At 48.8% G+C, this 12592-nt stretch overlaps 1 protein-coding gene across 3 annotated transcripts in view; it reads left to right on the top strand.

The window, feature by feature from the left end:
* The window catches only part of LOC138795670 (probable cation-transporting ATPase 13A4), a 276072-nt gene that overhangs the window by 135438 nt on the left and 128042 nt on the right, over nucleotides 1–12592 (top strand). For all 3 annotated transcript variants that reach the window (XM_069975055.1, XM_069975057.1, XM_069975056.1), the window contains one exon: nucleotides 5885–5946. In XM_069975055.1, coding sequence (XP_069831156.1) covers nucleotides 5885–5946 — 62 coding nt within the window. The remainder of the gene's footprint in view (nucleotides 1–5884; nucleotides 5947–12592) is intronic.

Raw genomic sequence — 12592 nt, 5'->3', positions numbered from 1 at the left:
GATTTGGCTAGAATGGATGATGAACGCCATGTCGCATTTACAGAGCCCTCGTGCTGCCAAAACACTGTAAACCCCCCACAAGTGACCCCATTCTGGAAACTACCCCTTGTTAGATTCCTTGAGGGGTGTAGTTTTCAGAATGGGGTCAATTGTGGGGGGTGTCTTGGCAGCACGAGGGCTCTGTAAATGCGACATGGCCCTTGAAATCCATTCTAGTGAAATCCAGCTTCCAAAGGCCAATTGGCCCTCCTTCCCTTTGGGGGCTCGTCCTGCGCCCCCTTGGCACTTTATCGCCACATCTGGGGTATTTCCGTACTCGGCAGAAACTGCGCTACATGGTTTGTGTTTTTTTTTCCTTTTATCCCTTTGTGAAAATGAAAAATTGAAGGCTAGAACAACGTTTTAGTGTAAAAAATACTTTTGTCCTTTTTCACGCCATATTGTTCGGAAAATCTGTGAAGTACCTGTGGGGTCCAAATGCTCACCGCACCCCTTGTTACATTCCTTGAGGGGTGTAGTTTTCTAAATGGTGTCCCTTTAGGGGTGTTTTTTAGGTTTTGGCTCCCCAGAGCCTCTGCCAACCTGAAGTGGTACAGTCAGAAATTACCTAATATAACGGAGCCATTGAAATTCACTAGGCGCTCCCTTATATCTGAGGCTTGTGGTTGCGTCAAACAATGCAATAGGGCCACATATGGGGTATTTCTATAAACTGCAGAAACAGGGCAATCAATATTGGGGTGCATTTCTCTGGTAATAGGTTTATAATTATGAAAAATATTGGATTACAATAAAATCTCTGCACAGAAAATTAAAATTTCCAAATTTCTTACACACTTAGCTTTTATTTCTGTGACTCCCCTAAAGGGTTAAAACACTTTCTGGATATGCTTTTGCAGAGTGTGGGGGGTGCAGTTTCTGAAATGGGGTGCTTTGTGGGGCTTTCTAACACACAGTCCCCTCAAATACACTTTAAACCTGAACAGGTGCCTAAAAATATCTGATTTAGAAATTTTATTGAAAATTTGGAAATTTGCTGCTAATGTTTTAAGCTTCCGATTGTCTAAAAAAAATGAAATATAGTTTAATAAATGCCGCCAACATAAAGTAGACATGTTGCTAATGCTATTTAATATATAATTTATGTGGTATAACCATTTTCTGTATAAGCAGAAAAGTTTTAAAGTTGGAAAAATGCATTTTTTCACAATTTTTCACGTTATTTTGTTTTTTTTCATAAAGATTCGTTTTAAGTATCGACTCCAATTTACTAGAAATGTGAAGTACAATATGTCACGAGAAAACAATCTCAGAATCAGCCGGATAGGTAAAAGCATTCCGAAGTTATTAATGAATAAAGTGACACAGGTCATATTCATAAAATTTGCTCCGGTCCTTAAGGCCATTTCAGGCCCGGTCCTTAAGGGGTTAAGAGCGACCTGGGTCCCTTTAAGAGCGAAATATGTCGCTTTAAGAGCAAAATGGGTCCTTTTAAGAGCAACCTGGGTCCCTTTAAGAGTGAAATGGGTCCCTTTAAGAGCAAAATGGGTCCCTTTAAGAGGGACCTGGGTCCCTTTAAGAGTGAAATGGGTCCCTTTAAGAGCAAAATGGGTCCCTTTAGGAGCGATTTGGGTCCCTTTAAGAGCGAAATGGGTCCCTTTAAGAGCGAAATGGGTCCCTTTAAGAGCGACCTGGGTCCCTTTAAGAGCAAAATGGGTCCCTTTAAGAGCCACCTGGGTCCCTTTAAGAGCGACCTGGGTCCCTTTAAGAGCAAAATGGGTCCCTTTAAGAGCGATCTGGGTCCCTTTAAGAGCGAAATGGGTCCCTTTAAGAGCAAAATGGGTCCCTTTAAGAGCGACCTGGGTCCCTTTAAGAGAAAAATATGTCCCTATAAGAGCAAAATATGTCCCTTTAAGAGTGAAATATGTCCCTTTAAGAGCAAAATGGGTCCTTTTAAGAGCGACCTGGGTCCCTTTAAGAGTGAAATGGGTCCCTTTAAGCGCGAAATGGGTCCCTTTAAGAGCGAAATGGGTCCCTTTAAGAGCGACCTGGGTCCCTTTAAGAGCGAAATATGTCCCTTTAAGAGCAAAATATGTCCCTTTAAGAGCAAAATGGGTCTCTTTAAGAGCGACCTGGGTCCCTTTAAGAGCGAAATTGATCCCTTTAAGCATGAAATTGGTCCCTTTAAGAGTGAAATTGGTCCCTTTAAGAGCGACCTGGGTCCCTTTAAGAGCAAAATGGGTCCCTTTAAGAGCGACCTGGGTCCCTTTAAGAGCGACCTGGTTCCCTTTAAGAGCAATCTGGGTCCCTTTAAGAGCAAAATGGGTCCCTTTAAGAGCAAAATGGGTCCCTTTAAGAGCGATCTGGGTCCCTTTAAGAGCGAAATGGGTCCCTTTAAGAGCAAAATGGGTCCCTTTAAGAGTGACCTGGGTCCCTTTAAGAGCAAAATATGTCCCTTTAAGAGCGAAATATGTCCCTTTAAGAGCAAAATATGTCCCTTTAAGAGCGAAATGGGTCCCTTTAAGCGTGAAATTGGTCCCTTTAAGAGCAACCTGGGTCCCTTTAAGAGCGAAATGGGTCACTTTAAGAGTGAAATATGTCCCTTTAAGAGCAAAATATGTCCTTTAAAGAGCGACCTGGGTCCCTTTAAGAGCGAAATATGTCGCTTTAAGAGCAAAATGGGTCCTTTTAAGAGCAACCTGGGTCCCTTTAAGAGTGAAATGGGTCCCTTTAAGAGCAAAATGGGTCCCTTTAAGAGGGACCTGGGTCCCTTTAAGAGTGAAATGGGTCCCTTTAAGAGCAAAATGGGTCCCTTTAAGAGCGATCTGGGTCCCTTTAAGAGCGAAATGGGTCCCTTTAAGAGCGAAATGGGTCCCTTTAAGAGCGACCTGGGTCCCTTTAAGAGCAAAATGGGTCCCTTTAAGAGCGACCTGGGTCCCTTTAAGAGCAAAATGGGTCCCTTTAAGAGCGATCTGGGTCCCTTTAAGAGCGAAATGGGTCCCTTTAAGAGCAAAATGGGTCCCTTTAAGAGCGACCTGGGTCCCTTTAAGAGAAAAATATGTCCCTATAAGAGCAAAATATGTCCCTTTAAGAGTGAAATATGTCCCTTTAAGAGCAAAATGGGTCCTTTTAAGAGCGACCTGGGTCCCTTTAAGAGTGAAATGGGTCCCTTTAAGCGCGAAATGGGTCCCTTTAAGAGCGAAATAGGTCCCTTTAAGAGCAAAATATGTCCCTTTAAGAGCAAAATGGGTCTCTTTAAGAGCGACCTGGGTCCCTTTAAGAGCGAAATTGATCCCTTTAAGCATGAAATTGGTCCCTTTAAGAGGGAAATTGGTCCCTTTAAGAGCGACCTGTGTCCCTTTAAGAGCAAAATGGGTCTCTTTAAGAGCGACCTGGGTCCCTTTAAGAGCGACCTGGTTCCCTTTAAGAGCAATCTGGGTCCCTTTAAGAGCAAAATGGGTCCCTTTAAGAGCAAAATGGGTCCCTTTAACAGCGATCTGGGTCCCTTTAAGAGCGAAATGGGTCCCTTTAAGAGCAAAATGGGTCCCTTTAAGAGTGACCTGGGTCCCTTTAAGAGCAAAATATGTCCCTTTAAGAGCGAAATATGTCCCTTTAAGAGCAAAATATGTCCCTTTAAGAGCGAAATGGGTCCCTTTAAGCGTGAAATTGGTCCCTTTAAGAGCAACCTGGGTCCCTTTAAGAGCGAAATGGGTCACTTTAAGAGTGAAATATGTCCCTTTAAGAGCAAAATATGTCCTTTAAAGAGCGACCTGGGTCCCTTTAAGAGCGAAATTGGTCCCTTTAAGAGCGAAATTGGTCACTTTGAGAGGGAAATTGGTCCCTTTAAGAGCGACCTGGGTCCCTTTAAGAGCGAAATATGTCGCTTTAAGAGCAAAATGGGTCCTTTTAAGAGCAATCTGGGTCCCTTTAAGAGTGAAATGGGTCCCTTTAAGAGCAAAATGGGTCCCTTTAAGAGCGACCTGGATCTCTTTAAGAGCGACCTGGGTCCCTTTAAGAGCGATATGGGTCCCTTTAAGAGCAAAATATGTCCTTTTAAGAGCGAAATATGTCCCTTTAAGAGCGAAATATGTCCCTTTAAGAGCAAAATGGGTCCCTTTAAGAGCGACCTGGGTCCCTTTAAGAGCGAAATCGGTCCCTTTAAGCGTGAAATTGGTCCCTTTAAGAGCGACCTGGGTCCCTTTAAGAGCAAAATGGGTCCCTTTAAGAGCGACCTGGGTCCCTTTAAGAGCAAAATGGGTCCCTTTAAGAGCGATCTGGGTCCCTTTAAGAGCGAAATGGGTCCCTTTAAGAGCAAAATGGGTCCCTTTAAGAGCGACCTGGGTCCCTTTAAGAGCAAAATATGTCCCTTTAAGAGCAAAATATGTTCCTTTAAGAGCAAAATATGTCCCTTTAAGAGCAACATGGGTCCCTTTAAGAGCGACCTGGGTCCCTTTAAGAGCGAAATTGGTCCCTTTAAGCGTGAAATTGGTCCCTTTAAGAGTGAAATTGGTCCCTTTAAGAGCGACCTGGGTCCCTTCAAGAGCGACCTGGGTCCCTTTAAGAGCGACCTGTCATGGCCGCGGCGGCGTCCCGTGCTCCGGCCCGCCGCCGCAACCGCCCTCTACCCCAGGCAGCCGCCCGGTCCCTGTGCAGGGACCCGGCGCAGCGGTCTGTTCGGCCCCGGGGGGCGCCTCACCTCGTCCCGCTCCGCTCTCCGTCTGTGCCGGCCGGCGCGCGCGTCCCCGCCTCCTAGGGCGCGCGCGCGCCGGCTGTCTCAGATTTAAAGGGCCAGTCTGTCCCTAATTGGCAGTTGCACCCAATCACTCCCTATAAATCCCAGCATGCCCTGTCCCTCGTGTTGGAGCCTCTACATGCTTCCCATAGCGTTTGGCCCAGCTCCCTGTTGTTCCTGATTCCTATCCGCTACCTGGTCCCTAGTCCTTGTTCCTGATTCCTGTCCGCTACCTGGTCCCTACTCCTTGTTCCTGGTTCCTGTTCCCCTGTCTCACTATTGCTCCTGTGTTCAGCCTGTCACCTGCGGTTACGCCTACAGACCTCTGCCAGCACCATCTCCTGCCTACTGCTCCTGCCACGCCTCGCCTGCCGTCACTAGCAACCAAGCCAGTTGTAGCGACCTGGGGGTCGCCTGCCGCAGCAAGTCCATCCCGCCTTGCGGCGGGCTCTGGTGAAAACCAGCGGCCCCTTAGACTCCGCTCCCTGGTGAGGTTAGTGCCATCGCTGGTGACGGTCCAGTGGATTCACTACTCCAGGCGTTACACGACCTGGGTCCCTTTTAAGAGCGAACTGGGTCCCTTTAAGAGTGAAATGGGTCCCTTTAAGCATGAAATTGGTCCCTTTAAGAGCGAAATGGGTCCCTTTAAGAGCGAAATGGGTCCCTTTAAGAGCGACCTGGGTCCCTTTAAAAGCCATTTGGGTCCCTTTAAGTGCAACGGGGGCCCTTTAAGAGCGACCTGGGGCCCTTTTAGAGTGAAATTGGTCCCTTTAAGAGTGATCTGGGTCCCTTTAAGAGCGAAATGGGTTCCATTAAGAGAGACCTGGGTCCCTTTAAAAGCGACCTGGGTACCTTTAAGAGCGACCTGGAACCCTTTAAGAGTGATCTAGGTACCTTTAAGAGTGACCTGGGTCCCTTTAAGAGCGACCTGGGTTCCGTTAAGAGTGACCTGGGTCCCTTCAAGAGCGAAGGGACCCACGTCGCTCTTAAAGTGACCCAGGTCGCTCCTAAAGGGACCCATGTCGCTCTTAAAGGGAGGGCACCCAGGATTAAAGTTAAATGGAAGTCACTGGTAAAGGGGCGCTCTTTTCAAGCACTATGTATTTCCCTGGAAATGCAAATCTAGTTAATATTAATATTTCACATTTTTAGACAGGAACGTTAACAGAAGATGGCCTTGATTTAATGGGTATGATACCAGCAGAAGGTTCAAGGTATGGTCTATATGTATTGTATCATATTCTTGTCCTGTTTTTAAAAAAAATATATTATTATTGTTATTATTAATAACCAAAAGAGATGCTATTTTTTTAATATGTTATCCTGTATAAATAAAGTAAATGGTAACATGATCAGAACACAGTAGAGATAAGCAAGTAGTACTTGATTGAGAAGCTATTCGATCAAATGCTACACTATTCGAAATTGAGCATCCGACTAAAAACTAGAGATGAGCGAACCGGTTCAGCCGATATGGGATCCGGTTCGGATTTTTCAAAAAATCCGAGTCCAAACGGATTCGGAATTTTGGGAATCCGCTCAGTTTTTTTTTTTTTCTACTTGCTTTCTAAAATGGCAGCCGCCATTCTAGAAAGCAGGAAGTGTTTGGGCGTGTAAAACGCTTTCCCATGATGCCCGGGACACATCCAATCAGCAGGGATCTTGAACTAGCCGAGAGAGAGAGAGAGAGAGAGAGAGAGAGAGAGAGAGAGAGAGAGAGAGAGAGAGAGAGAGAGAGAGAGAGAGAGAGAGAGAGAGAGAGAGAGAGAGAGAGAGAGAGAGAGAGAGAGAGAGAGAGAGAGAGAGAGAGAGAGAGAGAGAGAGAGAGAGAGAGAGAGAGAGAGAGAGAGAGAGAGAGAGAGAGAGAGAGAGAGAGAGAGAGAGAGAGAGAGAGAGAGAGAGAGAGAGAGAGAGAGAGAGAGAGAGAGAGAGAGAGAGAGAGAGAGAGAGAGAGAGAGAGAGAGAGAGAGAGAGAGAGAGAGAGAGAGAGAGAGAGAGAGAGAGAGAGAGAGAGAGAGAGAGAGAGAGAGAGAGAGAGAGAGAGAGAGAGAGAGAGAGAGAGAGAGAGAGAGAGAGAGAGAGAGAGAGAGAGAGAGAGAGAGAGAGAGAGAGAGAGAGAGAGAGAGAGAGAGAGAGAGAGAGAGAGAGAGAATACTGTTAGTGGTACACAGAGCTCGTCATTCACAAAAAGCTGCTAGTGAAAGGAGACACAAAGGGGAAGAGCTGCACCGCCTGCTCGAGACGGAAATCCTCTCGTGGCTGACTCCACGCCATCTTAAAGTTGGGACGGTGGTGAGTGACAATGGGAGCAACATTCTCTCCGGTATGAGGAGGTATGAGGCACGCCTGTGTATGGCACATATTTTAAACCTAATAGTTACACACTTTCTAAAGTCTTCATCCCATTTACAGACTGTGCTGTCAATGGCTCAAAAGCTGTGTAACCATTTCAGCCATTCAAGTCGCTCTCACCACATCCTCCTCGACCTGCAGCGGAGGAATGGTCTTCCCAACCATCGTCTCATTTGCGATGTAGCCACGCTGTGGAACTCCACCTTCCACATGCTGAATCGGCTCTATGAGCAGAGGAAGGCCTTGACTGATTTCCTCTTGATGCAGGCGGACACGGCGACTCCCCTGTTTAACCTGGAGCTCGGGCAATGGCAGCTCATGCGTGACACCTGCCGCTTGCTATGACCATTTGAGGAGGCCACCTTTCTGGTCAGTGGGCAAGACACTGGACTGAGCGACATCATACCAATGCTTCATGTACTAGAGCTGATTCTGATGCGACTCAGTAGCGAGGGGGAGGAGGTCTTGCCACTGTCGCAGCCTGGGTCGCTGGAGGAAGGCTTGGCAGAAGAGGAGGGAGAGGAAGTTGAGGAGGAAGAGGATGTGAACGCACAGGAACTCTTAGGGGAAACGGGTGGATGAGGAGATGAGCCTTCCTGCCAGACCAGAGGGGGGCCAGAGGATTATATGCAGGGCTATGAGGAGGATGAGGAGGATGGAGGCAGTATCCATTGGCAGTATGCTGTGGAGACGGAGTCGGGGACTTCTTCCCACTCCCTGGTGGAAATGGCTAAGAGCATGTTGATATGCTTTCTGGCTGACCCACGCTTGCAAAGGTTTTGTCAACGGGACGAGTTCTGGCTGGCCACACTACTGGACCCACGGTATCGTAACAAGCTGTGTGGGAGGAAAAAATTAATTATTATAGAGAGGAGCTGGGTGCACAGTTAGTGGCAGCCTTTGGAACACGGCGCTCTCATTCACGCCATTCCCACCAGGGCCACACCAGCAGCGCTGCCTCCTCCACATCCTCCTCTAGCAGCTTGGGTGGCATGAGCAGCGGCACCAGTCTGAGCCTGATGTCCATGATGCACGCTTTCATGCAACCACAGGCTGGGGTAACAGGAGCACCCGCACAGCAGCAGGACATGGCGGCAAACCTCAAACAGCAAGTCCAGGTGTTTTTAGACTCTATGTTGCCACCTAACGTACCGGAACCCCTGGACTACTGGGTGGGAAAATTAGATGTCTGGCCACAACTTCCTGAATTTGCTTTGGACATACTCTCCTGTCCGCCCAGCAGTGTGTCATCCGAGCGAGTTTTCAGCGCAGCAGGTCATATTGTCATTCCCAGGAGAACCAGATTGTCCTGTGATAGTGTGGAACGCCTGACTTTCATCAAAATGTACGCCACATGGATAGATAAGGACTTTGTGACACCTGCTCCTGATACCACAGAGTAGGATTTGGTCCTGTTGTCACCAAGATGTAGGACCTTTTCTGCATCTATTATGGCCTACATGTGAACTAGACCTTACTGGTCATTCCACCATTTCTGCTGCCCTGCTACCTCTCGCCTGTCCATGGACCTCATTAATCTGCTTCCACTGCTCATGTCACCCCATTACAACTGCTACTCCTGCCTTGCCTCCATCTTGGCTACTTCTGGGCCTTCACTGGCCTCCATATTAGTAACTACTGGGCCTTCACTGGCCTCCATATTGGCTACTGCTGGGCCTTAGCTGGCATCCATGTTGACTACTGCTGTGCCTGCCCTTGCCTTCATGTTGACTATTGCTGCTCCTGTACTGGCCTCCATGTTGGCTACTGCTGGGCCTTAACTGGCATCCATGTTGACTACTGCTGTGCCTGCCCTTGCCTTCATGTTGACTATTGCTGCTCCTGTACTGGCCTCCATGTTGGCTACTGCTGGGCCTTAACTGGCATCCATGTTGACTACTGCTGGGCCTTAACTGGCATCCATGTTGACTACTGCTGGGTCTTAATTGACATCTGTGTTGACTACTGCTGTGCCTGCCCTTGCCTCCATGTTGGCTACTGCTGTGCCTTAACTGGCATCTATGTTGACTACTGCTAGGCCTTAACTGGCATCCATGTTGACTACTGCTGGGCCTTAACTGGCATCCATGTTGACTACTGCTGTGTCTTCACTGGCCTCCATATTGGCTACTGCTGGGCCTTAACTGGCATCCATGTTGACTACTGCTGGGCCTTAACTGGCATCCATGTAGACTACGGCTGGGTCTTAACTGGCATCCATGATGACTACTGCTGTGCCTGCCCTTGCCTCCATGTTGGCTACTGCTGGGCCTTAACTGACATCTATGTTGAATACTGCTGGGCCTTAACTGGTATCCATGTTGACTACTGCTGTGCCTGTCCTTGCCTTAAATGTTGGCTACTGCTGGGCCTTAACTGGCATCCATGTTGACTACTGCTGAGTCTTAATTGGCATCTGTGTTGACTACTGCTGTGCCTGCCCTTGCCTCCATGTTGGCTACTACTGGGCCTTAACTGGCATCCATGTTGACTTCTGCTTGACCTAATTGGCTTCCATGTTGACTACTGCTTGGCCTTATCTGGCATCCATGTTGACTACTGCTGTGCCGGCCCTTGCCTCCATGTTGGCTACTGCTGTGCCTTAACTGGCCTCCATGTTGGCTACTGCTGTGCTTTAACTGGCATCCATGTAGACTACTGCTGTGCTTTCACTGACCTCCATATTGGCTACTGCTGGGCCTTAACTGGCATCCATGTTGACTACTGCTGTGCCTGCCCTTGCCTTCATGTTTACTACTGCTGCTCCTGTACTTGCCTCCATGTGTGCTACTGCTGCTCCTGCCTGGCCTCCATGCTGACTACTGTTTTTCCTGCCCTTGGTTCCATGTTGGTTACTGCTGGGCCTTAATTGACATCCATGTTGACTACTGCTGTGCCTGCCCTTGCCTCCATGTTGACTACTGCTTCTCTTGTACTGGCCTCCATGTTGGCTACTGCTGTGCCTTAACTGGCATCCATGTTGACTACTGCTGTGCCTTCACTGGCCTCATAATTGGCTACTGCTGGGCCTTAGCTAGCATCCATGTTGACCACTGCTGTGCCTGCCCTTGCCTCCATGCTGACTACTGCTGCTCCTGTACTGGCCTCCATGTTGGCTCCTGCTGCTCCTGCCAGGCTTCCATGTTGGCTACTGTTGCTTCTTCCTGGCCTCCATGTTGACTACTGTTGCTCCTGCCTTGCTTCCATGTTGGCTACTGTTGCTTCTTCCTGGCCTCCATGTTGACTACTGTTGCTCCTGCCTTGCCTCCATGTTGGCTACTGCTGGGCCTTAACTGGCATCTAAGTTGACTACTGCTAGGCCTTAACTGGCATCCATGTTGACTACTGCTGGGCCTGCCCTTGCCTCCATGTTGACTACTGCTGCTCCTGTACTGGCCTCCATGTTGACTAGTGCTGTGCTTTAACTGGTATCCATGTTAACTACTGCTGAACCTTCACTGGCCTCCATATTGGCTACTGCTGTGCTTTAACTGGTATCCATTTTGACTACTGCTGTGCCTTCACTGGCCTCCATATTAGCTACTGCTGGGCCTTAACTGGCATCAATGTTGACTACTGCTGGTCCTTAACAGGCATCAATGTTGACTACTGCTGTGCCTGCCTTTGCCTCCATGTTGGCTACTGCTGGGCCCTAACTGGCATCCATGTTGACTACTGCTGTTCCTGCCCTTGCCTACATGTTGACTACTGCTGCTCCTGTACTGGCCTCCATGTTGGCTACTGCTGTGCCTTCAATGGCCTCCATATTGGCTACTACTGGGCCTTAACTGGCATCCATGTTGACTGCTGCTGTTCCTGCCCTTGCCTCCGTGTTGACTACTGCTGCTCCTGTACTGGCCTCCATGTTGGCTACTGCTGTGCTTTAACTGGCATCCATGTTGACTACTGCTGTGCCTTCACTGGCCTCCATATTGGCTACTGCTGGGCCTTAACTGGCATCCATGTTGACTACTGCTGTGCCTTCACTGACCTCCATGTTGGCTACTGCTGAGCCTTAACTGGCATCCATGTTGACTACTGCTGGCCCTTAACTGGCATCCACGTTGACTACTGCTGTGCCTGCCCTTGCCTCCTTGTTTGCTACTGATGGGGCTTAACTGGCATACTGTTGCTCCTGCCTTGCCTCCATGTTGATTACTGTTGCTCCTGCCTTGCCTCCACGTTGATTACTGTTGCTCCTGCCCTTGGCTCCATGTTGGCTACAGCTGTGCCTTCAATGGCCTCCATATTGGCTACTACTGGGCCTTAACTGGCATCCATGTTGACTGCTGCTGTTCCTGAACTGGCATCCATGTTGACTACTGCTGTGCCTTCACTGGCCTCATAATTGGCTACTGCTGGGCCTTAACGGGCATCCATGTTGACTACTGCTGTGCCTGCCCTTGCCTCCATGTTGACTACTGCTGCCCCTGTACTGGCCTCCATGTTGGCTACTGCTGCTCCTGCCAGGCCTCCATGTTGACTACTGTTGCTCCTGCCTTGCCTCCATGTTGACTACTGTTGCTCCTGCCCTTGGCTCTATTTTAGCTACTGCTGGACCTTAACTGGCATCCATGTTGACTACTGTTGCTCCTGCTTTGCCTCCATGTTGACTACTGTTGCTCCTGCCCTTGGCTCTATTTTAGCTACTGCTGGACCTTAACTGGCATCCATGTTGACTACTGCTGGGCCTTAACTGGCATCCATGTTGACTATTGCTGGGTCTTAATTGGCATCTGTGTTGACTACTGCTGTGCCTGCCCTTGCCTCCATGTTGGCTACAGCTGTGCCTTAACTGACATCCATGTTGACTACTGCGGTTCCTGCCCTTGCCTCCGTATTGACTACTGCTGCTCCTGTACTGGCCTCCATGTTGACTACTGCTGTGCCTGCCCTTGCCTCCATGTTGGCTACTGCTGGGCCTTAACTGGCATCTATGTTGACTACTGCTGGGCCTTAACTGGCATCCATGTTGCCTACTGCTGGGCCTTAACTGGTATCTATGTTGGCTACTGCTGGGCCTTAACAGGCATCCATGTTGACTACTGCGGGGCCTTAACTTGCATCCATGTTGACTACTGCTGTGCCTTCACTGGCCTCTATATTGGCTACTGCTGGGCCTTAACTTGCATCCATGTTGACTACTGCTGTGCCTGCCCTCGCCTCCATGTTGACTACTGCTGCTCCTGTACTGGCCTCCATGTTGGCTACTGCTGTGCCTTAACTGGCCTCAATGTTGGCTACTGCTGTGCTTTAACTGGCATCCGTGTAGACTACTTCTGTGCTTTCACTGACCTCCATATTGGCTACTGCTGGGCCTTAACTGGCATCCATGTTGACTACTGCTGTGCCTGCCCTTGCCTCCTTGTTGGCTACTGCTGGGGTTTAACTGGCATCCATATTGGCTACTGTTGCTCCTGCGTTGCCTCCATGTTGATTACTGTTGCTCCTGCCCTTGGCTCCATGTTGGCTACTGCTGGGCCTTAACTGACATCCATGTTGACTACT

Source organism: Dendropsophus ebraccatus, chromosome 6 (assembly GCF_027789765.1).
Source record: "Dendropsophus ebraccatus isolate aDenEbr1 chromosome 6, aDenEbr1.pat, whole genome shotgun sequence".
NCBI classification, from domain to species: domain Eukaryota; kingdom Metazoa; phylum Chordata; class Amphibia; order Anura; family Hylidae; genus Dendropsophus; species Dendropsophus ebraccatus.
The sequence above is the reverse complement of the archived record's forward strand: the minus strand, read 5'-3'. Positions and strand labels throughout refer to the sequence as shown.